Source organism: Oncorhynchus gorbuscha, linkage group LG15, assembly GCF_021184085.1.
Source record: "Oncorhynchus gorbuscha isolate QuinsamMale2020 ecotype Even-year linkage group LG15, OgorEven_v1.0, whole genome shotgun sequence".
NCBI lineage: Eukaryota > Metazoa > Chordata > Actinopteri > Salmoniformes > Salmonidae > Oncorhynchus > Oncorhynchus gorbuscha.
The window spans coordinates 2,969,031-2,996,006 of NC_060187.1; the positions used below are offsets into that span (position 1 = coordinate 2,969,031).

A 26,976-nucleotide genomic window follows, 5' to 3' on the forward strand; every position below is an offset into this window, starting at 1 on the left:
AACATACAGTATCTAGTCTGATAACATACAGTATCTAGTCTGATAAATGAACAAGCCTACAGTCTATAGTCAGATAACATACAGTATCTAGTCTGATAAATGAACAAGCCTAGATAACATACAGTATCTAGTCTGATGAATGAACAAGCCTACAGTCTATAGCCAGATAACATACAGTATCTAGTCTGATAAATGAACAAGCCTACAGTATCTAGTCTGATAACCTACAGTCTATAGCCAGATAACATACAGTATCTAGTCTGATAACATACAGTATCTAGTCTGATAACATACAGTCTATAGCCAGATAACATACAGTCTATAGCCAGATAACATACAGTATCTAGTCTGATAAATGAACAAGCCTACAGTCTATAGCCAGATAACATACAGTATCTAGTCTGATAAATGAACAAGTCTACAGTCTATAGCCAGATAACATACAGTATCTAGTCTAACATACAGTATCTAGTCTGATAACATACAGTATCTAGTCTGATAAATGAACAAGTCTACAGTCTATAGCCAGATAACATACAGTATCTAGTCTGATAAATGAACAAGCCTAGTCTATAGCCAGATAACATACAGTCTATAGCCAGATAACATACAGTCTATAGCCAGATAACATACAGTATCTAATAAATGAACAAGCCTACAGTCTATAGCCAGATAACATACAGTATAGTCTGATAAATGAACAAGCCTACAGTCTATAGCCAGATAACATACAGTATCTAGTCTGATAAATGAACAAGCCTACAGTCTATAGCCAGATAACATACAGTATCTAGTCTGATAAATGAACAAGCCTACAGTCTATAGCCAGATAACATACAGTATCTAGTCTGATAAATGAACAAGCCTACAGTCTATAGCCAGATAACATACAGTCTAAATGAACAAGCCAGTCTATAAGATAACATACAGTATCTAGTCTGATAAATGAACAAGCCTACAGTCTATAGCCAGATAACATACAGTATCTAGTCTGATAAATGAACAAGCCTACAGTCTATAGCCAGATAACATACAGTCTATAGCCAGATAACATACAGTATCTAGTCAGATAACATACAGTATCTAGTCAGATAACATACAGTATCTAGTCAGATAACATACAGTATCTAGTCTGATAACATACAGTATCTAGTCTGATAAATGAACAAGCCTACAGTCTATAGCCAGATAACATACAGTCTATAGCCAGATAACATACAGTATCTAGTCTGATAAATGAACAAGTCTACAGTCTATAGCCAGATAACATACAGTATCTAGTCTGATAACATACAGTCTATAGCCAGATAACATACAGTATCTAGTCTGATAACATACAGTCTATAGCCAGATAACATACAGTCTATAGCCAGATAACATACAGTATCTAGTCTGATAACATACAGTCTATAGCCAGATAACATACAGTATCTAGTCTGATAACATACAGTCTATAGCCAGATAACATACAGTCTATAGCCAGATAACATACAGTATCTAGTCTGATAACATACAAAGATAACATACAGTATCTACTTTGATAACATACAGTCTATAGCCAGATAACATACAGTCTATAGCCAGATAACATACAGTCTATAGTCAGATAACATACAGTCTATAGCCAGATAACATACAGTCTATAGCCAGATAACATACAGTATCTAGTCTGATAACATACAGTCTATAGCCAGATAACCAGATAACATACAGTCTATAGCCAGATAACATACAGTCTATAGCCAGATAACATACAGTATCTAGTCTGATAACATACAGTCTATAGCCAGATAACATACAGTCTATAGCCAGATAACATACCAGATAACATACAGTCTATAGCCTGATAACATACAGTCTATAGCCAGATAACATACAGTCTATAGCCAGATAACATACAGTCTATAGCCAGATAACATACAGTCTATAGCCAGATAACATACAGTATCTAGTCTGATAACATACCTATAGCCAGATAACATACAGTCTATAGCCAGATAACATACAGTCTATAGCCAGATAACATACAGTCTATAGCCAGATAACCTGTCTGATAACATACAGTCTATAGTCTGATAACATACAGTCTATAGCCAGATAACATACAGTCTATAGCCAGATAACATACAGTATCTAGTCTGATAACATACAGTCTATAGCCAGATAACATACAGTCTATAGCCAGATAACATACAGTCTATAGCCAGATAACATACAGTATCTAGTCTGATAACATACAGTCTATAGCCAGATAACATACAGTCTATAGCCAGATAACATACAGTCTATAGCCAGATAACATACAGTCTGTCTATAGTCAGATAACATACAGTCTATAGTCAGATAACATACAGTCTATAGCCAGATAACATACAGTCTGGCAACAGTCTATAGCCAGATAACATACAGTCTATAGCCAGATAACATACAGTCTATAGCCTGATAACATACAGTCTATAGCCAGATAACATACAGTCTATAGCCAGATAACATACAGTCTATAGCCAGATAACATACCGTCTATAGCCTGATAACATACAGTCTATAGCCAGATAACATACCCAGATAACATACAGTCTATAGCCTGATAACATACAGTCTATAGCCAGATAACATGGCAGTCTATAGCCAGATAACCTACAGTCTATAGCCAGATAACATACAGTATCTAGTCTGATAACATACAGTCTATAGCCAGATAACATACAGTCTATAGCCAGATAACATACAGTCTATAGCCAGATAACATACAGTCTATAGCCAGATAACATACAGTCTATAGCCAGATAACATACAGTCTATAGCCAGATAACATACAGTCTATAGCCAGATAACATACAGTCTATAGCCAGATAACATACAGTCTATAGCCTGATAACATACAGTCTATAGCCATAACATACAGTCTATAACATAACATACAGTCTATAGCCAGATAACATACAGTCTATAGCCTGATAACATACAGTCTACCTGATAACATACAGTCTATAGCCAGATAACATACAGTCTATAGCCAGATAACCTACACTGGATAACATACAGTATCTAGTCTGATAACATACAGTCTATAGCCAGATAACATACAGTCTATAGCCAGATAACCAGTCTATAGCCAGATAACATACAGTCTATAGCCAGATAACATACAGTCTATAGCCAGATAACCTACAGTCTATAGCCAGATAACATACAGTCTATAGCCAGATAACATACAGTCTATAGCCAGATAACATACAGTCTATAGCCAGATAACATACAGTCTATAGCCAGATAACATACAGTCTATAGCCAGATAACATACAGTCTATAGCCAGATAACATACAGTCTATAGCCAGATAACATACAGTCTATAGCCAGATAACATACAGTCTATAGCCAGATAACACAGTGGACCAACTCTTATTCTGTTTTTCTGAAATACATTTTCTTCATATCATAATGTTTCTTCAGACCTGATTAAAATAAATCATGGATTTATTGTGATATTATTGATTTAAAAAAAATATTATTACTTTTTAAAATGCAGATGTTCCAAAGGCACGCTGTCACGTCGACCCCAGCTCCAGCGCTTGGCGTCGCCGGTTTACTAAACACCGACCCATGACCACCACCTGGCAACCCTCGTGACGCCCACCTGGCAACCCTCGTGACGCCCACCTGGCAACCCTCGTGACGCCCACCTGGCAACCCTCATTACGCCCGCCTGGCAACCCTCATTACGCCCGCCTGGCAACCCTCATTACGCCCGCCTGGCAACCCTCGTGATGCCCACCTGGCAACCCTAAATACGCACACCTGGCAACCCTCGTTTAGTCCACCTGGCAACCCTTGTTACGCTCACCTGCAACCCTTGTGAAGCAAACCTGGCAACCCTCATTACGCCCACCTGGCAACCCACATTACGCCCACCTGGCAACCCTCATGACGCACACCTGGCAACCCTCATGACGCACACCTGGCAACCCTCATGACGCCCACCTGGCAACCCCTTATGACGCCCAACTGGCAACCCTCATGAAGCCCACCTGGCAACCCCTTATTTACATTTACATTTAAGTCATTTAGCAGACGTTCTTATCCAGAGCGACTTACAAATTGGTGCATTCACCTTATGGCATCCAGTGGAACAGTCACTTTACAATAGTGCATCTAAATCTTAAGCTGTCCTGGCGTCGTGAGGGAGTTATGACGCCCACCTGGCAACCCTCATGACGCCCGCCTGGCAACCCTCGTTACGCCCACCTGCAACCCTTGTGACGCAAACCTGGCAACCCTAAATACGCCCACCTGGCAACCCTCATGACGCACACCTGGCAACCCTCATGACGCCCCACTGGCAACCCTCATTACGCCCGCCTGGCAACCCTCAATATGCCCACCTGGCAACCCTAAATAAGCCTACCTGGCAACCCTCACACCTGGACTTCATCACCTCCCTGATTACTCCCTCTTTATCCAGCACCACCTAGCATCACTCTACAGGCAGTATTGGTTCAGTTTTCATGTCCAGACGCTGCTCTTGTTTTCTCCGTGTTTGTTATTATTAAACTCACCATTTTCAACCTGCTTCAAGACTCCCTGCATCTACGTGACACATTAGCATTAGCGGCTTGTAGCCAGCGTGTATACGTAGAGGCATGTAGAGGCGTGGAGAAGCTAAACGTGATCATGTTAATTACCGTGAGACCGGCTGACCACGCTCCCTCCCCTCCCCGCCACACCCATAGTAGCAGACACAGAACAAATGGAAAAGCAGGTTGATTCTGATTGTTGTTCAAATTGAGAGATCAATGAATAAAAACACCTAGTGAATAAATAAAAACAATAAGAAGGAACAGATATTCGAGAACTCAAGAGAAGACCGACTATGTGCTCACTGCCCACAAAATGAGATGGAAACTGAAAAGCACTCTCTGACCTAACCTCCTGACAAATGTATGACTATATTAGAGACACATATTTCTCTCAGATTACACAGACCCACAAAGAATTCGGCAACAAATCACAGCAGCAAGGTTTGTGACCTGTTGCCACAAGAAAAATGCAACCAGTGAAGAACAAACACCATTGTAAATACAACACAAATGTGTGTTTATTTAGAGAGAGACAAGGAGAGAGCCCTAGAGCACACAAAAAACTATACATACCTTAGCCTAAATATTAGCGCCACAGGTAACTTCCACAAAGCTGTGAACGATCTGAGAGACAAGGCAAGAAGGGCCTTCTACGCCATCAAAAGGAACATAAAAAGCAACAATTAGGATCTGGCTGAAAATACTTGAATCAGTCATAGAGCCCATTGCCCTTTATGGTTGTGAGGTCTGGGGTCCGCTCACCAACCAAGAATTCACAAAATGGGACAAACACCAAATTGAAACTGCATGCAGAATTCTGCAAAAATATCCTCCGGGAACAACGTAGAACACCAAATAATGCATTCAGAGCAGATTTAGGCCGATACCCACTAATTATCAAAAACCAGAAAATATTCTACAATTCTACAACCACCTAAAAGGAAGCGATTCCCAAACCTTCCATAACAAAGCCATCACCTACAGAGAGATGAACCTGGAGAAGAGTCCCCTAAGCAAGCAGGTCCTGGGGCTCTGTTCACAAACACAAACAGACCCCATAGAGCCCCAGGACAGAAACACAATTAGACCCAAACAAAACATGAGAAAACAAAAAGATAATTACTCGACACATTGGAAAGAATTAACCTAAAAAAACAGAGCAAACTAGAATGCTATTTGGCCCTAAACAGAGAGTACACAGCGGCAGAATACCTGACCACTGTGACTGACCCAAACTTAAGGAAAGTTTTGAATATGTACAGACTCAGTGAGCATATCCTTGCTATTGAGAAAGGCCGCCGTAGGCAGACATGGCTCTCAAGAGAAGACAGGCTATGTGCACACTGCCCACATAATGAGGTGGAAACTTCAACTCATCTAACTGAAGATAGAGAATGAAATGCTCCTCCATTATTCATTATAGATGAAGGAGAGAAAAAGGAGCATTTAAGTCTCTAGCTTTCTAACACACCCCCTCTTTCTAACACACCCCCTCTTTCTTTGACACACCCCTCTTTCTAACACACCCCCTCTTTCTAACACACCCCCTCTTTCTAACACACCCCCTCTTTCTAACACACCCCTCTTTCTAACACTCCCCTCTTTCTAACACACCCCCTCTTTCTAACACACCCCTCTTTCTAACACACCCCCTCTTTCTTCCACACCCCCTCTTTCTTCCACACCCCTCTTTCTTTTGGCTTTGGCCCCCTCTTTCTTCGACACCCCCTCTTTCTAACACACCCCCTCTTTCTAACACACCCCTCTTTCTAACACACCCCTCTTTCTTCTTTCTTGACCCCCTCTTTCTAACACACCCCCTCTTTCTAACACACCCCTCTTTCTAACACACCCCCTCTTTCTAACACACCCCTCTTTCTAACACACCCCTCTTTCTAACACACCCCCTCTTTCTAACACACCCCTCTTTCTAACACACCCCTCTTTCTAACACACCCCTCTTTCTTCGACCCCCTCTTTCTAACACACCCCCTCTTTCTAACACACCCCTCTTTCTAACACACCCCTCTTTCTAACACACCCCCTTTTTCTAACACACCCCCTTTCTAACACACCCCCTCTTTCTAACACACCCCTCTTTCTTTGACCCCCCTCTTTCTAACACACCCCTCTTTCTAACACACCCCTCTTTCTAACACACCCCTCTTTCTAACACACCCCCTCTTTCTAACACACCCCTCTTTCTAACACACCCCTCTTTCTAACACACCCCTCTTTCTAACACACCCCCTCTTTCTAACACACCCCTCTTTCTTCCACACCCCTCTTTCTAACACACCCCCTCTTTCTTCACACCCCCTCTTTCTAACACACCCCCTCTTTCTAACACACCCCTCTTTCTAACACACCCCTCTTTCTTCGACCCCCGCTCTTTCTAACACACCCCTCTTTCTAACACACCCCTCTTTCTAACACACCCCTCTTTCTAACACACCCCCTCTTTCTAACACACCCCTCTTTCTTCCACACCCCCTCTTTCTAACACACCCCTCTTTCTAACACACCCCCTTTTCTTCCACCCCCTCTTTCTAACACACCCCCTCTTTCTAACACACCCCCTCTTTCTAACACACCCCCTCTTTCTAACACACCCCCTCTTTCTTCCACCCCCTCTTTCTAACACACCCCCTTTCTAACACACCCCCTCTTTCTTCCACCCCCTCTTTCTAACACCCCCCTCTTTCTTCATCCCCCTCTTTCTAACACACCCCTCTTTCTTCCACACCCTCTTTCTAACACACCCCTCTTTCTAACACCCCCTCTTTCTTCCCCCCCCCTCTTTCTAACACACCCCTCTTTCTTCCACCCCCCCTCTTTCTAACACACCCCTCTTTCTAACACACCCCCTCTTTCTAACACCCCCCTCTTTCTAACACCCCCTCTTTCTAACACCCCCACTCTTTCTAACACACCCCTCTTTCTAACACCCCCTCTTTCTAACACCCCCTCTTTCTAACACCCCCTCTTTCTAACACCCCCTCTTTCTAACACCCCCCTCTTTCTAACACCCCCTCTTTCTTACACCCCCTCTTTCTTCCACACCCCTCTTTCTAACACCCCCTCTTTCTTCCACCCCCTCTTTCTAACACCCCCTCTTTCTAACACCCCCCTCTTTCTTCCACCCCCTCTTTCTCCCCCCTCTTTCTAACACCCCCTCTTTCTTCCACCCCCTCTTTCTTCCACCCCCCTCTTTCTAACACACCCCTCTTTCTAACCCCCCTCTTTCTAACACCCCCTCTTTCTAACACCCCCCACTCTTTCTTCCACACCCCTCTTTCTAACACCCCCCTCTTTCTAACACCCCCTCTTTCTTCCACACCCCTCTTTCTAACACCCCCCTCTTTCTTCCACACCCCCTCTTTCTAACACCCCCCCTCTTTCTTCCACACCCCCTCTTTCTAACACCCCCTCTTTCTTCCACACCCCCTCTTTCTAACACACCCCCTCTTCATTCCTTCAGCACCTCTGAGTCTAAGGGGGAGCTGAGAAATGTTGTCTTATTAATTGATGTCATGAGGACCTCTGTCTGAACGTGTTGTTTGTGTCTCACACGCATGCACACGCACGCACGCACACACACACGCACACACACACACACACACACACACACACACACACTTAGTCCCTTGCCCCTGTGCATACAAGTCATTAACAATGGCATGGATTCTCTCTAGCTCTCTCTTCCACAGCTCGGTGAGCCGGTAGCACGTGGCCTCAGCCTCCGCCTCCGTCGACACTCAGACTTCTGCTAGGAGCCTTCAGGGTCTGGGTGGATAGTTCACTGAGGCAAGTCAAAACAACAGCAGAAGAAAGAGCTGAAGTAACTTTGACTGGGCAGATAGGATGACTTTAACATTGACTGGGCAGATAGGATGACTTTAACATTGACTCGACAGATAGGATGACGTTAAACTTGACTGGGCAGATAGGATGACTTTAACATTGACAGGGCAGATACGATGACTTTAACCTGGACTGGGCAGATAGGATGACTTTAACCTGGACTGGGCAGATAGGATGACTTTAACATTGACAGGGCAGATAGGATGACTTTAACCTGGACTGGGCAGATAGGATGACTTTAACCTTGACTGGGCAGATAGGATGACTTTAACCTGGACTGGGCAGATAGGATGACTTTAACATGGACTGGGCAGATAGGATGACTTTAACCTGGACTGGGCAGATAGACCGCATGGGGTCATCCTACGTGGCCGCTTCGGTTAAATGATACCAACAACAGTAACTCCTCAGGCAAGCAGCCGTGTGTGTGTGTGTGTGTGTGTGTGTGTGTGTGTGTGTGTGTATATGTATATATAAATATATATAACGCCTTCTTCCTGCTTCCTGCTCCGTCAGGAAGAGACTGTGCCCTAAATGGTACTTTATTCCCCACAGGGCTCTGGTTATTCGGGGCTATGGCAGTCAATTGTAAAACATTCGATCAGTATTTCTGATTGTATTCTCAAATCACCATCACATCATTTTAATGTGTGGCTATGAGAGTCAATTACAAATGAGTCTGACATAATGTATCTTATCTCACCACCACTAATGAGATGGTTGTGGCTATGAGAGTCAAGATACATTATGTCAGACTCATTTGTAATTATCTCACCACCACTAATGAGATGGTTGTGGCTTGACGCATGTCCCCTCAGAGCTTCTAAAAGTCCGGGGGGGCGTGTCCCTTCATGTCAGGGGGGCGTGTCCCTTCATGTCAGGGGGGCGTGTCCCTTCATGTCAGGGGGCGTGTCCCGTCATGTCAGGGGGCGTGTCCCCTCATGTCAGGGGGCGTGTCAGGGGGCGTGTCCCCTCATGTCAGGGGGCGTGTCCCCTCATGTCAGGGGGCGTGTCCCCTCATGTCAGGGGGCGTGTCCCCTCATGTCAGGGGGCGTGGTCGACAGTGAGCACCTCATCTCCGCTGTCACATCCAGCCTGGATGGATATTTGGTTATAATGGAGAAGAGAGCCCTGACTCCAGCTCCACACAGGTAAGAGCTGGTGAAGGGGTACCATGAGTTTTATGGTGCTTTTAAGACAACTAGGAATTCAGAACAATACGAGGTCAAATCGAGACATCAGTGATCTACAGGTCGGAGAGTCGGAACTCTAGAAAGAGGCCTGAGTTCTTGAGTTGGAATTCCGAGTTGGAGCTCGTTTTTTTTTCTCTCCATAGTTCCCAGTTGTCTTGAACGCACTGAAGTTGTAGATTTCCTGGTTCCAAGTTCCCAGTTGTCTTGAAATGCAACATTAATGCTCAGAGGCAGACAGCAGAGTATCGTTCCCTTCGAATCAGGAACCAAAACTACTCGGTAGTGAATACCCGTGAATACGTTGTCTGCAGCATTCGGTCACATGACAGCTCAGTCAGCTGCTCCATTTGACTTACCGGCATGTCAACTGAGCCAGGATCAGTCAAACGGATTGGGAAGTAGGTCCCACGGTGCTCTTCCACGGTGTTGGAGGTGAGCAGTCATCACTGGTGTGGTACACTTACTGATGCTGTTACCTGTTATTTTATTTTCATTACACAGAAAGTCAACTAAATCTGTTTGTTTACATCCTATTGTGGATGACAACAGTATCCTCTCCCAATGTGGAAAAAAAACACTCCCCCTCCATAACCACCAAGTGTCGGTGTGAGGTGCTCTGATCCCAAATCTCCACGTAGTTTAGTGAACAGGCGTGAGTGATGTACTTTACAATCTAAATTACCAGAGTTTTGCGCTCAGCTCTTTTTCCTCCAGTTGCTCCCGGTGTATCCATTCTAGCCCAGTGTGGTGTATCACACAATGCTTCCATATGGAAAAGGGAGACACATCCATAACTAGAGTGAAGAGGCCTGCCCGCCGTCCCGTGACGGCAGGCATCTGTACAAAAGCCCACCGTTCGATGCCAAATGGAATCTGTTTTTCATCAATACGGCGACGCAGCCCACTGAACATCCCCTGTGGAATCTGTCATTCATCAATACGCCCACTCAACATCCCCTGTGGAATCTGTTATTCATCAATACGCCCACTGAACATCCCCTGTGGAATCTGTCTTTCATCAATACGCCCACTGAACATCCCCTGTGGAATCTGTCTTTCACCAATACGCCCACTGAACATCCCCTGTGGAATCTGTTACGGCCCCGCAGCCCACTCAACATCCCCTGTGGAATCTGTCTTCCATCAATACGGCCACGCAGCCCACTGAACATCCCCTGTGGAATCTGTCTTTCATCAATCCCCCACTGAACATCCCCTGTGGAATCTGTTATTCATCAATACGCCCACTCAACATCCCCTGTGGAATCTGTTATTCATCAATACGCCCACTCAACATCCCCTGTGGAATCTGTTATTCATCAATACGCCCACTCAACATCCCCTGTGGAATCTGTTATTCATCAATACGGCCACTCAACATCCCCTGTGGAATCTGTTATTCATCAATACGCCCACTCAACATCCCCTGTGGAATCTGTTATTCATCAATACGCCCACTCAACATCCCCTGTGGAATCTGTTATTCATCAATACGCCCACTCAACATCCCCTGTGGAATCTGTTATTCATCAATACGCCCACTCAACATCCCCTGTGGAATCTGTTATTCATCAATACGCCCACTCAACATCCCCTGTGGAATATGTTATTCATCAATACGCCCACTCAACATCCCCTGTGGAATATGTTATTCATCAATACGCCCACTCAACATCCCCTGTGCTGTTTCATTCTCTGGGATCATGAGACAGAACAATATGTCCTGTGTGTTTCAATAACATCCCCTGTGCTGTTTCATTCTCTGGGATCATGAGACAGAACAATATGTCCTGGTGAATAACATCCCCGACATGTATAGAGAACAAAAGTCAATGCACTTCGGTCTCCAAATATCATACGTAAAATGAAAACTAATATTTGCTAGATAGCGTTAGCTATCGCTTGTTATCCATCTGCTTTTTAAACAGTAATCCAACCTGTTTTCAGCCTTTTGTTTGTTCCATGACTAATCAAAGCTAGTTTCTCATTCTCTTTCTTGTTTCTCTGCAGCAGATATACTGTATAGTGGCGAGCAATATGTCTGGAACATCAACACAATCACAGTATTCAAATCACAATACATATAGAATCACACTACATATAGAATCACACTACATATAGAATCACAATACATATAGAATCACAATACATATAGAATCACACATACATATAGAATCACACTACATATAGAATCACACTACATATAGAATCACAATACATATAGAATCACACTACATATAGAATCACACTACATATAGAATCACACTACATATAGAATCACACTACATATAGAATCACACTACATATAGAATCACACTACGTATAGAATCACACTACGTATAGAATCACACTACGTATAGAATCACAATACATACATATAGAATCACAATACATATAGAATCACAATACATATAGAATCACAATACATATAGAATCACAATACATATAGAATCACAATACATATAGAATCACAATACATATAGAATCACACTACATATAGAATCACAATACATATAGAATCACAATACATATAGAATCACACTACATATAGAATCACACTACATATAGAATCACACTACATATAGAATCACACTACATATAGAATCACACTACATATAGAATCACACTACGTATAGAATCACACTACATATAGAATCACACTACATATAGAATCACAATACATATAGAATCACAATACATATAGAATCACAATACATATAGAATCACACTACATATAGAATCACACTACATATAGAATCACAATACATATAGAATCACAATACATATAGAATCACAATACATATAGAATCACACATAGAATCACAATATAGAATCACAATACATATAGAATCACAATACATATAGAATCACACTACATATAGAATCACACTACATATAGAATCACACTACATATAGAATCACACTACATATAGAATCACACTACATATAGAATCACACTACATATAGAATCACACTACATATAGAATCACACTACATAGAATTGTGAAAATCACAATAGAATACATATCATACAGTATATATCATATCAGCATAGTGATATCGTATTGTGATCCCTGACGATAGAATCATGCTGAGAATCACCAGGTTTGGAGTGTTTCTGCTCCAAGAAATCATTTCAGAGAAATATAGAATCACTCATGTCCATACTGTTGATCAGTGGTTTGTTTCAGTCGCACCTATGACGGAGACACATCAGGAAAACCCCTAACTATAGCTCTGGCACTGACCAGATGGTTGTAACCTCATTATATAGAATCTCTCAGTTTACAATCAGCTCACTCTGCAGAATGACCATGGAAACAAGCACATCAATGAGACAAAGTGATAAAGAATCTATATGATTCTATGTGATAAACTCACTCAGCCAGACACTGGATAATGCTATCTTCCTCCATATAAAACAGACACTTTTGAATTTTGGCAATGAAGCCCTTTATCTACTGACCCAGAGTCAGATGAAAGCACAATATCTACTGACCCAGAGTCAGATGAATCACAATATCACTGACCCAGAATCAGATGAGGCCCTTTATCTACTGAATCCAGAGTCAGATGAATCACATTATCTACTGACCCAGAGTCAGAATGAGGCCCTTTATCTATGACCCAGAGTCAGATGAAGATCTACTGACCCAGAGTCAGATGAATCCCTTTATCTACTGACCCAGAGTCAGATGAATCACAATATCTACTGACCCAGAATCAGATGAGGCCCTTTATCTACTGACCCAGAGTCAGATGAGGCCCTTTATCTACTGACCCAGAGTCAGATGAGGCCCTTTATCTACTGACCCAGAGTCAGATGAGGCCCTTTATCTACTGACCCAGAGTCAGATGAGGCCCTTTATCTACTGACCCAGAGTCAGATGAGGCCCTTTATCTTCTGACCCAGAGTCAGATGAGGTCCTTTATCTACTGACCCAGAGTCAGATGAGGCCCTTTATCTACTGACCCAGAGTCAGATGAGGTCCTTTATCTACTGACCCAGAGTCAGATGTGTCTCTGCGAGCAGTTTGAAGGAAGTTGCTAACTAGAGTAATTGTAAACTAGTGTTAGCACAATGACTGGATGTCTATGGGTGTCTGCTAGTGTTAGCACAATGACTGGATGTCTATGGGTCTCTGCTAGTGTTAGCACAATGACTGGATGTCTATGGGTGTCTGCTAGCGTTAGCACAATGCCTGGAAGTCTATAGGTATCTGCTACATATAGCACAATGCCTGGAAGTCTATGGGTCTCTGCTAATACATATAGAATCACAATGCTAGCGTTAGCACAATGACTGAAATCTACATCTGCTAGCGTTAGCACAATGCCTGGAATCTATGGGTATCTGCTAGCGTTAGCACAATGCCTGGCAGTCTATGGGTCTCTGCTAGCGTTAGCACAATGCCTGGAAGTCTATGGGTATCTGCTAGAGTTAGCAGAGACTGGATGTCTATGGGTCTCTGCTAGCGTTATCACAATGACTAAGTCAATGGGTATCTGCTAGAGTTAGCAGAGACTGGATGTCTATGGGTCTCTGCTAGCGTTAGCACAATGACTGGATGTTTATGGGTCTCTGCTAGAAGCACAATGACTGGATGTTTAGGGTCTCACTAGCGTTAGCACAATGACTGGATGTTTATGGGTCTCAATAGCGTTAGCACAATGACTGGATGTTTATGGGTCTCTGCTAGCGTTAGCACAATGACTGGATGTTTATGAATCTCTGCTAGCGTTAGCACAATGACTGGATGTCTATGGGTCCACTGCTAGTGTTAGCACAGACTGGATGTCTATGGGTGTCTGCTAGCGTTAGCACAATGCCTGGAAGTCTATAGGTCTCTGCTAGCGTTAGCACAATGCCTGGAAGTCTATGGGTCTCTGCTAGCGTTAGCACAATGACTGAAAGTCTATGGGTATCTGCTAGCGTTAGCACAATGCCTGGAAGTCTATGGGTCTCTGCTAGCGTTAGCACAATGCCTGGAAGTCTATGGGTATCTGCTAGAGTTAGCAGAGACTGGATGTCTATGGGTCTCTGCTAGCGTTAGCACAATGACTGTAAGTCAATGGGTATCTGCTAGAGTTAGCAGAGACTGGATGTCTATGGGTCTCTGCTAGCGTTAGCACAATGACTGTAAGAATGGGTATCTGCTAGAGTTAGCAGAGACTGGAAGTCTATGGGTATCTGCTAGCGTTAGCACAATGCCTGGAAGTCTATGGGTCTCTGCTAGAATCAGCACAATGCCTGAAGTCTATGGAATCTGCTAGAGTTAGCAGAGACTGGATGTCTATGGGTCTCTGCTAGCGTAGCACAATGACTGTAAGTCAATGGGTATCTGCTAGAGTTAGCAGAGACTGGATGTCTATGGGTCTCTGCTAGTGTTAGCACAATGACTGTAAGTCAATGGGTATCTGCTAGAGTTAGCAGAGACTGGATGTCTATGGGTCTCTGCTAGCGTTAGCACAATGACTGTAAGTCAATGGGTATCTGCTATAGAATCACAGAGACTGGATGTCTATGGGTCTCTATAGCGTTAGCACAATGACTGTAAGTCAATGGGTATCTACTATAGAATCAGCAGAGACTGGAAGTCTATGGGTATCTGCTAGCGTTAGCACAATGACTGTAAGTCAATGGGTATCTGCTAGAGTTAGCAGAGACTGGAATCTAGAATCATCTGCTAGCGTTAATCACAATGACTGTAAATCAATGGGTATCTGCTAGAGTTAGCAGAGACTGGATGTCTATGGGTCTCTGCTAGCGTTAGCACAATGACTGTAAGTCAATGGGTATCACAAGAATTAGCAGAGACTGGAAGTCTATGGGTATCTGCTAGCGTTAGCACAATGACTGTAAGTCAATCACAATACATATAGAATCACAGATACTGGATGTCTATGGGTCTCTGCTAGCGTTAGCACAATGACTGTAAGTCAATGAATGGGTATCTGCTAGAGTTAGCAGAGACTGGATGTCTATGGGTATCTGCTAGCGTTAGCACAATGACTGTAAGTCAATGGGTATCTGCTAGAGTTAGCAGAGACTGGATGTCTATCTGCTAGCGTTAGAATCACAATGACTGTAAGTCAATGAATGGGTATCTGCTAGAGTTAGCAGAGACTGGATGTCTATGGGTATCTGCTAGCGTTAGCACAATGACTGTAAGTCAATGGGTATCTGCTAGAGTTAGCAGAACTGGAAGTCTATGGGTCATCTGCTAGCGTTAGCACAATGACTGTAAGTCAATGGGTATCTGCTAGAGTTAGCAGAGACTGGATGTCTATGGGTCTCTGCTAGCGTTAGCACAATGACTGTAAGTCAATGGGTATCTGCTAGAGTTAGCAGAGACTGGAAGTCTATGGGTATCTGCTAGCGTTAGCATCAATGACTGTAAGTCAATGAATGGGTATCTGCTAGAGTTAGCAGAGACTGGATGTCTATGGGTATCTGCTAGCGTTAGCACAATGACTGTAAGTCAATCACATCTGCTAGAGTTAGCAGAGACTGGAAGTCTATGGGTATCTGCTAGCGTTAGCACAATGACTGTAGAGTCAATGGGTATCTGCTAGAGTTAGCAGAGACTGGATGTCTATGGGTCTCTGCTAGCGTTAGCACAATGACTGTAAGTCAATGGGTATCTGCTAGAGTTAGCAGAGACTGGAAGTCTATGGGTATCTGCTAGCGTTAGCACAATGACTGTAAGTCAATGGGTATCTGCTAGAGTTAGCAGAGACTGGATGTCTATGGGTCTCTGCTACATATAGAATCAATGACTGTAAGTCAATGGGTATCTGCTAGAGTTAGCAGAGACTGGATGTCTATGGGTATCACTACGTTAGCACAATGACTGTAAGTCAATGGGTATCTGCTAGAGTTAGCAGAGACTGGATGTCTATGGAATCTCTGCTATTAGAATCACAATGACTGTAAGTCAATGGGTATCTGCTAGAGTTAGCAGAGACTGGATGTCTATGGGTATCTGCTAGCGTTAGCACAATGACTGTAAGTCAATGGGTATCTGCTAGAGTTAGCAGAGACTGGAAGTCTATGGGTATCTGCTATCACGTTAGCACAATGACTGTAAGTCAATGGGTATCTGCTAGAGTTAGCAGAGACTGGAAGTCTATGGGTCTCTGCTAGCGTTAGCACAATGACTGTAAGTCAATGAATGGGTATCTGCTAGAGTTAGCAGAGACTGGATGTCTATGGGTATCTGCTAGCATTAGCACAAGTTGCTAACTTTCTTCTTACTGGACATATACAAAGGGTATCCATGAGTACATCTGACTCCTACTGTGAAAGGGTCATGTTAACATGTCAACTCTATTTCATCTTTATTTAACTAGGCAAGTCAGTTAAAGAACAAATTCTTATTTTCAATGACAGCCTGGGAACAGTGGGTTAACTGCCTGTTCAGGGGCAGAACGACAGATGTGTACCTTGTCAGCTCGGGGATTCGAACTTGCAACCTTTCGGTTACTAGTCCAACGCTCTAAGCTACCCTGCCGCCTATATTTAATACATGTGAAAATGCTCATTTGACATGCCTTTTTTGTTGTTGTAAGGGATTAGAAGAGACGGTATGGGTAACAATGAAACTCACTCAGCCATGAGCCAGACACCGTGGACAGCTCCGTCCTCCTCATTGATCAGAGCCTTGATGTCTTCTAGGGATTGGTCCAGGGTCCCAGGCTGCACAGGACAGGGAAGCAATGTGTTAGATTACAATTCAACCTTTAAAAATGGGACAAGAGCCACGTTTAAATATACGTCGTGCAGTTATGAGAGCTAAAACTTCAGAATTATTTCGACCATTAGCGATCATTATCATCTGAGCCACAGTGAACTTGAATCTGCTCTGTTGAGAGGGACTCAGGTGGCTGATATACTGTATAAATGTCAAATGTCAAATCGGGAAATAAAATGCATCTTATGATGCAAAACGCATCCTACAGGGATCATTTCTGTATTTATCTTGAAAACTGAATTGCTGACGAGCTAAATATTTTGGGACTATGTCCACAATGGACTAATGAAACAAACAAAAAAAAAGACAGTTTTCCTTTAATACTTTTGAGTTTGTTTTGTTTGCATTACAAATGTTGTCCTCGACTTCAGAAGTTTTTCTTGATATTAAAATGGCTCAAAAGCTACTGTGCGATTTTCACATGTGGAGTTGTCTTACATGTGAAAGTGAAAATTGGATTTTCAGGCGTAAAAAGTTATTAACATGTGAAATCACAAATTTTGCAGGTCTTAAGTAGGGCACTATATAGGGAATAGGGTGCCAGCCCTGGTCAGAGGTAGTGCACTATATAGGGAATAGGGTGCCAGCCCTGGTCAGAGGTAGTGCACTATATAGGGAATAGGGTGCCAGCCCTGGTCAGAGGTAGTGCACTATATAGGGAATAGGGTGCCAGCCCTGGTCAGAGGTAGTGCACTATATCTAGGGTGCCAGCCCTGGTCAGAGATAGTGCACTATATAGGGAATAGGGTGCCAGCCCTGGTCAGAGGTAGTGCACTATATAGGGAATAGGGTGCCAGCCCTGGTCAGAGGTAGTGCACTATATAGGGAATAGGGTGCCAGCCCTGGTCAGAGGTAGTGCACTATATGGAATAGGGTGCCAGCCCTGGTCAGAGGTAGTGCACTATATAGGGAATAGGGTGCCAGCCCTGATCAGAGGTAGTGCACTATATAGGGAATAGGGTGCTAGCCCTGGTCAGAGGTAGTGCACTATATAGGGAATAGGGTGCTAGCCCTGGTCAGAGGTAGTGCACTATATAGGGAATAGGGTGCTAGCCCTGATCAGAGGTAGTGCACTATATAGGGAATAGGGTGCTAGCCCTGGTCAGAGGTAGTGCACTGCAGGGAATAGGGTGCCAGCCCTGGTCAGAGGTAGTGCACTATATAGGGAATAGGGTGCTAGCCCTGGTCAGAGGTAGTGCACTATATAGGGAATAGGGTGCCAGCCCTGGTCAGAGGTAGTGCACTATATAGGGAATAGGGTGCCAGCCCTGGTCAGAGGTAGTGCACTATATAGGGAATAGGGTGCCAGCCCTGGTCAGAGGTAGTGCACTATATAGGGAATAGGGTGCCAGCCCTGATCAGAGGTAGTGCACTATATAGGGAATAGGGTGCTAGCCCTGGTCAGAGGTAGTGCACTATATAGGGAATAGGGTGCTAGCCCTGGTCAGAGGTAGTGCACTATATGGAATAGGGTGCTAGCCCTGATCAGAGGTAGTGCACTATATAGGGAATAGGGTGCTAGCCCTGATCAGAGGTAGTGCACTATATAGGGAATAGGGTGCTAGCCCTGGTCAGAGGTAGTGCACTATATAGGGAATAGGGTGCTAGCCCTGGTCAGAGGTAGTGCACTATATAGGGAATAGGGTGCCAGCCCTGGTCAGAGGTAGTGCACTATATAGGGAATAGGGTGCTAGCCCTGATCAGAGGTAGTGCACTATATAGGAATAGGGTGCTAGCCCTGATCAGAGGTAGTGCACTATATAGGGAATAGGGTGCTAGCCCTGGTCAGAGGTAGTGCACTATATAGGGAATAGGGTGCTAGCCCTGGTCAGAGGTAGTGCACTATATAGGGAATAGGGTACCAGCCCTGGTCAGAGGTAGTGCACTATATAGGGAATAGGGTGCTAGCCCTGGTCAGAGGTAGTGCACTATATAGGGAATAGGGTGCTAGCCCTGGTCAGAGGTAGTGCACTATATAGGGAATAGGGTGCTAGCCCTGATCAGAGGTAGTGCACTATATAGGGAATAGGGTGCTAGCCCTGATCAGAGGTAGTGCACTATATAGGGAATAGGGTGCTAGCCCTGGTCAGAGGTAGTGACTATATAGGGAATAGGGTGCTAGCCCTGGTCAGAGGTAGTGCACTATATAGGGAATAGGGTGCCAGCCCTGGTCAGAGGTAGTGCACTATAAGGGAATAGGGTGCCAGCCCTGGTCAGAGGTAGTGCACTATATAGGGAATAGGGTGCCAGCCCTGGTCAGAGGTAGTGCACTATATAGGGAATAGGGTGCCAGCCCTGGTCAGAGTTAGTGCACTATATAGGGAATAGGGTGCCAGCCCTGGTCAGAGGTAGTGCACTATATAGGGAATAGGGTGCCAGCCCTGGTCAGAGGTAGTGCACTATATAGGGAATAGGGTGCCAGCCCTGATCAGAGGTAGTGCACTATATAGGGAATAGGGTGCTAGCCCTGGTCAGAGGTAGTGCACTATATAGGGAATAGGGTGCTAGCCCTGATCAGAGGTAGTGCACTATATAGGGAATAGGGTGCTAGCCCTGGTCAGAGGTAGTGCACTATATAGGGAATAGGGTGCCAGCCCTGGTCAGAGGTAGTGCACTATATAGGGAATAGGGTGCCAGCCCTGGTCAGAGGTAGTGCACTATATAGGGAATAGGGTGCCAGCCCTGGTCAGAGGTAGTGCACTATATAGGGAATAGGGTGCCAGCCCTGGTCAGAGGTAGTGCACTATAGGGAATAGGGTGCCAGCCCTGGTCAGAGGTAGTGCACTATATAGGGAATAGGGTGCCAGCCCTGGTCAGAGGTAGTGCACTATATAGGGAATAGGGTGCTAGCCCTGGTCAGAGGTAGTGCACTATATACAATAGGGTGCTCCCTGGTCAGAGGTAGTGCACTATATAGGGAATAGGGTGCCAGCCCTGGTCAGAGGTAGTGCACTATATAGGGAATAGGGTGCCAGCCCTGGTCAGAGGTAGTGCACTATATAGGGAATAGGGTGCCAGCCCTGGTCAGAGGTAGTGCACTATATAGGGAATAGGGTGCCAGCCCTGGTCAGAGGTAGTGCACTATATAGGGAATAGGGTGCCAGCCCTGATCAGAGGTAGTGCACTATATAGGGAATAGGGTGCTAGCCCTGGTCAGAGGTAGTGCACTATATAGGGAATAGGGTGCCAGCCCTGGTCAGAGGTAGTGCACTATATGGGAATGCTCATGCCAGCCCTGGTCAGAGGTAGTGACTATAAGAGGGTATAGGGTGCCAGCCCTGGTCAGAGGTAGTGCACTATATAGGGAATAGGGTGCTAGCCCTGGTCAGAGGTTGTGCACTATATAGGGAATAGGGTGCCAGCCCTGGTCAGAGGTAGTGCACTATATAGGGAATAGGGTGCCAGCCCTGGTCAGAGGTAGTGCACTATAAAATAGGGTGCCAGCCCTGGTCAGAGGTAGTGCACTATATAGGGAATAGGGTGCCAGCCCTGGTCAGAGGTAGTCACTATATAGGGAATTGGGTGCTAGCCCTGGTCAGAGGTAGTGCACTATATAGGGAAATAAAATGCTAGCCCTGATCAGAGGTAGTGCACTATATAGGGAATAGGGTGCTATTTATCTGGTCAGAACTGTAGTGCACTATATATTTTGGGAATAGGGTGCCAGCCCTGGTCAGATGAAACAAAAATAAAATAGGGTGCCAGCCCTGGTCAGAGGTTGTTAGGGTGCTAGCTCTGGTCAAATGTAGTGCACTATATAGGTTTTTCCAGCCCTGGTCAAAATGGTAGTGCACTATATAGGGAATAGGGTGCCAGCCCTGGTCAGAGGTAGTGCACTATATAGGGAATAGGGTGCCAGCCCTGGTCAGAGGTAGTGCACTATATAGGGAATAGGGTGCCAGCCCTGGTCAGAGGTAGTGCACTATATAGGGAATAGGGTGCTAGCCCTGGTCAGAGGTAGTGCACTATATAGGGAATAGGGTGCCAGCCCTGGTCAGAGGTAGTGCACTATATAGGGAATAGGGTGCCAGCCCTGGTCAGAGGTAGTGCACTATATAGGGAATAGGGTGCCAGCCCTGGTCAGAGGTAGTGCACTATATAGGGAATAGGGTGCCAGCCCTGGTCAGAGGTAGTGCACTATATAGGGAATAGGGTGCTAGCCCTGATCAGAGGTAGTGCACTATATAGGGAATAGGGTGCCAGCCCTGGTCAGAGGTAGTGCACTATATAGGGAATAGGGTGCCAGCCCTGGTCAGAGGTAGTGCACTATATAGGGAATAGGGTGCCAGCCCTGGTCAGAGGTAGTGCACTATATAGGGAATAGGGTGCCAGCCCTGGTCAGAGGTAGTGCACTATATAGGGAATAGGGTGCCAGCCCTGGTCAGAGGTAGTGCACTATATAGGGAATAGGGTGCCAGCCCTGGTCAGAGGTAGTGCACTATATAGGGAATAGGGTGCCAGCCCTGGTCAGAGGTAGTGCACTATATAGGGAATAGGGTGCTAGCCCTGGTCAGAGGTAGTGCACTATATAGGGAATAGGGTGCTAGCCCTGGTCAGAGGTAGTGCACTATATAGGGAATAGGGTGCCAGCCCTGGTCAGAGGTAGTGCACTATATAGGGAATAGGGTGCCAGCCCTGGTCAGAGGTAGTGCACTATATAGGGAATAGGGTGCTAGCCCTGGTCAGAGGTAGTGCACTATATAGGGAATAGGGTGCCAGCCCTGGTCAGAGGTAGTGCACTATATAGGGAATAGGGTGCCAGCCCTGATCAGAGGTAGTGCACTATATAGGGAATAGGGTGCTAGCCCTGGTCAGAGGTAGTGCACTATATAGGGAATAGGGTGCCAGCCCTGGTCAGAGGTAGTGCACTATATAGGGAATAGGGTGCCAGCCCTGGTCAGAGGTAGTGCACTATATAGGGAATAGGGTGCCAGCCCTGGTCAGAGGTAGTGCACTATATAGGGAATAGGGTGCTAGCCCTGGTCAGAGGTAGTGCACTATATAGGGAATAGGGTGCCAGCCCTGGTCAGAGGTAGTGCACTATATAGGGAATAGGGTGCCAGCCCTGGTCAGAGGTAGTGCACTATATAGGGAATAGGGTGCCAGCCCTGGTCAGAGGTAGTGCACTATATAGGGAATAGGGTGCCAGCCCTGGTCAGAGGTAGTGCACTATATAGGGAATAGGGTGCTAGCCCTGGTCAGAGGTAGTGCACTATATAGGGAATAGGGTGCTAGCCCTGATCAGAGGTAGTGCACTATATAGGGAATAGGGTGCTAGCCCTGGTCAGAGGTAGTGCACTATATAGGGAATAGGGTGCCAGCCCTGGTCAGAGGTAGTGCACTATATAGGGAATAGGGTGCCAGCCCTGGTCAGAGGTAGTGCACTAAGTAGGGAATAGGGTGCTAGCTCTGGTCAGAGGTAGTGCACTATATAGGGAATAGGGTGCCAGCCCTGGTCAGAGGTAGTGCACTATATAGGGAATAGGGTGCCAGCCCTGGTCAGAGGTAGTGCACTATATAGGGAATAGGGTGCCAGCCCTGGTCAGAGGTAGTGCACTATATAGGGAATAGGGTGCCAGCCCTGGTCAGAGGTAGTGCACTATATAGGGAATAGGGTGCTAGCCCTGGTCAGAGGTAGTGCACTATATAGGGAATAGGGTGCCAGCCCTGGTCAGAGGTAGTGCACTATATAGGGAATAGGGTGCCAGCCCTGGTCAGAGGTAGTGCACTATATAGGGAATAGGGTGCCAGCCCTGGTCAGAGGTAGTGCACTATATAGGGAATAGGGTGCCAGCCCTGGTCAGAGGTAGTGCACTATATAGGGAATAGGGTGCTAGCCCTGGTCAGAGGTAGTGCACTATATAGGGAATAGGGTGCTAGCCCTGATCAGAGGTAGTGCACTATATAGGGAATAGGGTGCCAGCCCTGGTCAGAGGTAGTGCACTATATAGGGAATAGGGTGCCAGCCCTGGTCAGAGGTAGTGCACTATATAGGGAATAGGGTGACAGCCCTGGTCAGAGGTAGTGCACTAAGTAGGGAATAGGGTGCTAGCTCTGGTCAGAGGTAGTGCACTATATAGGGAATAGGGTGCCAGCCCTGGTCAGAGGTAGTGCACTATATAGGGAATAGGGTGCCAGCCCTGGTCAGAGGTAGTGCACTATATAGGGAATAGGGTGCCAGCCCTGGTCAGAGGTAGTGCACTATATAGGGAATAGGGTGCCAGCCCTGGTCAGAGGTAGTGCACTATATAGGGAATAGGGTGCCAGCCCTGGTCAGAGGTAGTGCACTATATAGGGAATAGGGTGCCATTTGGAACACATTGACATGTCAGTAAATATAATTATATACGGTGCCTTCGTAAAGTATTCAGACCCCTTGACTTTTTTCCACATTTTGTTACAGCCTTATTCTAAATGGATAAAATAGTTTTTCCACCACATAAATTTGGCCAATTTATAAAAAATTAAAAACTGAAATATCACATTAACATACGATAACGATTCAGACCCTTTAATTCAGTACTTTGTTGAAGCACCTTTGGCAGCGATTACAGCCTCGAGTCTTCCTGGTTATGACGCTACAAGCTTGGCACACCTGTATTTGGGGGGTTTCTCCCATTCCTCTCTGCAGATCCTCTCAACCTCTGTCAGGTTGGATGGGGAGCGTCGCTGCACAGCTATTTTCAGGTCTCTACAGAGATGTTCGATCGGGTTCAAGTCCGGGTTCCGGCTGGGCCACTCAAGCACATTCAGAGACTTGTCCTGAAGCCACTCCTGCGTTGTCTTGGCTGTGTGCTTAAGGTCATTGTCCTCTTGGGAGGTGAACCTTTGCCCCAGTCTGCAGTCTTGAGCGCTCTGAAGGTTTTCATCAATGATCTCTCTGTACTTTGCTTTGTCATTATGGGGAATTGTGTATAGATTGACGAGGAAAAATATATATTTAACCAATTTTAGAATAAGGCTGTAACGTAAAAACACATTTTTGAAAAAGAGAAGGTGTCTGAATGCACTGTAAAAGCTCAGATTAATGTGGTTAGTTTAGGAGTGTCTCGTTGGCCTGGCATCTGGTTAATCATTATTATATTTACTGTAGGAGTGGACAGACACAGCTGGTTGAGGGGGACGTTAATCTGGGGTCTTAATCTGATCAAACTGCATTGAGAGTAAATAAACGTGGCATTGTGGATCACTACAATAATTCAAATGTAATTCATCTGTGTAGTAGAACCATTGAAATGTTGATTTCACTTTACAGTAGTAGACCTACTATGTGTGTACAATAAGCCTTTACAGTGGTAGACCTATGTGTGTAGAGTAAACCTTTACAGTAGTAGTCCTACTATGTGTGTACAGTAAACCTTTACAGTAGTAGACCTACTATGTGTGTACAGTAAACCTTTACAGTAGAAGACCTACTATGTGTGTACAGTAAACCTTTACAGTAGTAGACCTACTATGTGTGTACAGTAAACCTTTACAGTAGTAGACCTACTATGTGTGTACAGTAAACCTTTACAGTAGTAGACCTACTATGTGTGTACAGTAAACCTTTACAGTAGTAGACCTACTATGTGTGTACAGTAAACCTTTACAGTAGTAGACCTACTATGTGTGTACAGTAAACCTTTACAGTAGTAGACCTACTATGTGTGTACAGTAAACCTTTACAGTAGTAGATCTACTATGTGTGTACAGTAAACCTTTACAGTAGGATAAGTTTTAAAAAGTATGCTATTATTACCCTCAAAACAAAGAACCTCTTGAGTTTGAACTGATTTAGTGCAGAAGTCCAACGGTTCCCCTTGGCCCCGGGTCCAGCTCCATCCCTTGCTCCAGCTCCATCCCTAGCTCCAGCTCCATCCCCTCCAGCTCCATCCCTAGCTCCAGCTCCATCCCTAGCTCCAGCTCCATCCCTAGCTCCAGCTCCATCCCTAGCTCCAGCTACATCCCTAGCTCCAGCTACATCCCTAGCTCCAGCTACATCCCTAGCTCCAGCTACATCCCTAGCTCCAGCTCCAGTATCAGGTGTAGGGGCAGCACACCCACTCTCCTCTGTCTCTACCTCGGGATGACCACTCTCCGGGACCTGGGGACTCTGGGCCTGGGGGCTCTGGGCCTGGGGGCTCTGGTGCGGCTGGTTGCTCTGGGGCGGCTGGTTGCTCTGGGGGTCAGGTTGACTCTGGTGCGGCTGGTTGCTCTGGGGGTCAGGTTGACTCTGGGGCGGCTGGTTGCTCTGGGGGTCAGGTTGACTCTGGGGCGGCTGGTTGCTCTGGGGGGGCTGGTTGCTCTGGGGCTCTGGTTGCTCTGGGGCGGCAGGTTGCTCTGGGGGTCAGGTTGACTCTGGGGCCGAGGGGAGGTCTGGGTCGGATCCAGATGAGAGGAGGACTGGGTCTCTGGTCCTAGTTCTGGGGGCTCCAGCTCCACAGCCTTGGAAGTGACCGTTTTACCCTCAGACATTGTCCTATGATGAGATCTGAACAAAAACGCACATACATTCTGCAATAGGAATATCCAGGTGAACAAAAAGTTAGAGCAGCCGTTGATAATATCAATTAAAACAAATCAGGTTTATTACAAGTTGCAACAGGGAGACACCTGAACAGAAGAAGACAACGTGTCTAACTGGCCTCTTGAAGGCCCTTGTCTATTCTAATCACACACATAAGTCAAAACAAACCGCAGTGACGTTGTCAGGCTGCTACAGAATCACACAGTGTACAACAGACGACAATAATAATCAATCCATGTCCTTGTGCCTCCAGTCTGGTGTCAATCACTATCAACACAATCTTGAACAAACAAAACCTTGTAAAATCATATATTAAAGAAAGAGAAAACATATCAATACACAAAGCATTGTGTTAATCAGTCTTTACTGTATATTCCCTTGTATTAATATTAACTGTTGCCATTACGCGTGTTATTTTACAGACTAACCCCACCACGGAAAATTCATGAGATGTAAAGTGTACCAAATGTTAGACCAGGGCTCATAGAGTTCTGGTGAGAAGGAGAGCACTGTTAGACCAGGGCTCATAGAGTTCTGGTCAGAAGGAGAGCACTGTTAGACCAGGGCTCATAGAGTTCTGGTTCTGGGGGCTCCAGAAGGAGAGACACTGTTTTACCAGGGCTCATTTCTGGTGAGAGATCTGGAGAGCACTGTGTTAGACCAGGGCTCACATTCTGGTCAATAGGAATATCCACTGTGAGACCAGGGCTCAAGAGTTCTGGTCAGAAGGAGAGCACTGTTGACCAGGGCTCATAGAGTTCTGGTCAAAGGAGAGTTGTTACCAGGGCTCATAGAGTTCTGGTCAGAAGGAGAGCACTGTCTAACTGGACCAGGGCTCATAGAGTTCTGGTCAGAAGGAGAGCACTGTAAGTCAAAGACCAGGGCTCATAGAGTTCTGGTCAGAAGGAGAGCACTGTGTTAGACCAGGGCTCATAGAGTTCTGGTCAGAAGGAGAGCACTGTGTTAGACCAGGGCTCATAGAGTTCTGGTCAGAAGGAGAGCACTGTGTTAGACCAGGGCTCATAGAGTTCTGGTCAGAAGGAGAGCACTGTGTTAGACCAGGGCTCATGAGTTCTGG

General features: G+C 45.3%; 1 protein-coding gene across 2 annotated transcripts in view; it reads right to left on the reverse strand.

Moving 5' to 3' along the window:
* LOC123998170 (tumor protein p63-regulated gene 1-like protein) overlaps positions 1-26,976 on the reverse strand; it is an 87,244-nt gene that overhangs the window by 54,807 nt on the left and 5,461 nt on the right. Inside the window, exons 2-4 of one of the 2 annotated variants that reach the window (XM_046303167.1) lie at positions 25,737-25,885; positions 25,131-25,647; positions 17,246-17,334 (exon numbers count right to left, since the gene is read on the reverse strand). In XM_046303167.1, coding sequence (XP_046159123.1) covers positions 17,246-17,334; positions 25,131-25,647; positions 25,737-25,846 — 716 coding nt within the window. In that variant the 5' untranslated portion in view covers positions 25,847-25,885. The remainder of the gene's footprint in view (positions 1-17,245; positions 17,335-25,130; positions 25,648-25,736; positions 25,886-26,976) is intronic. The other variant, XM_046303166.1, reaches the window with a different exon arrangement.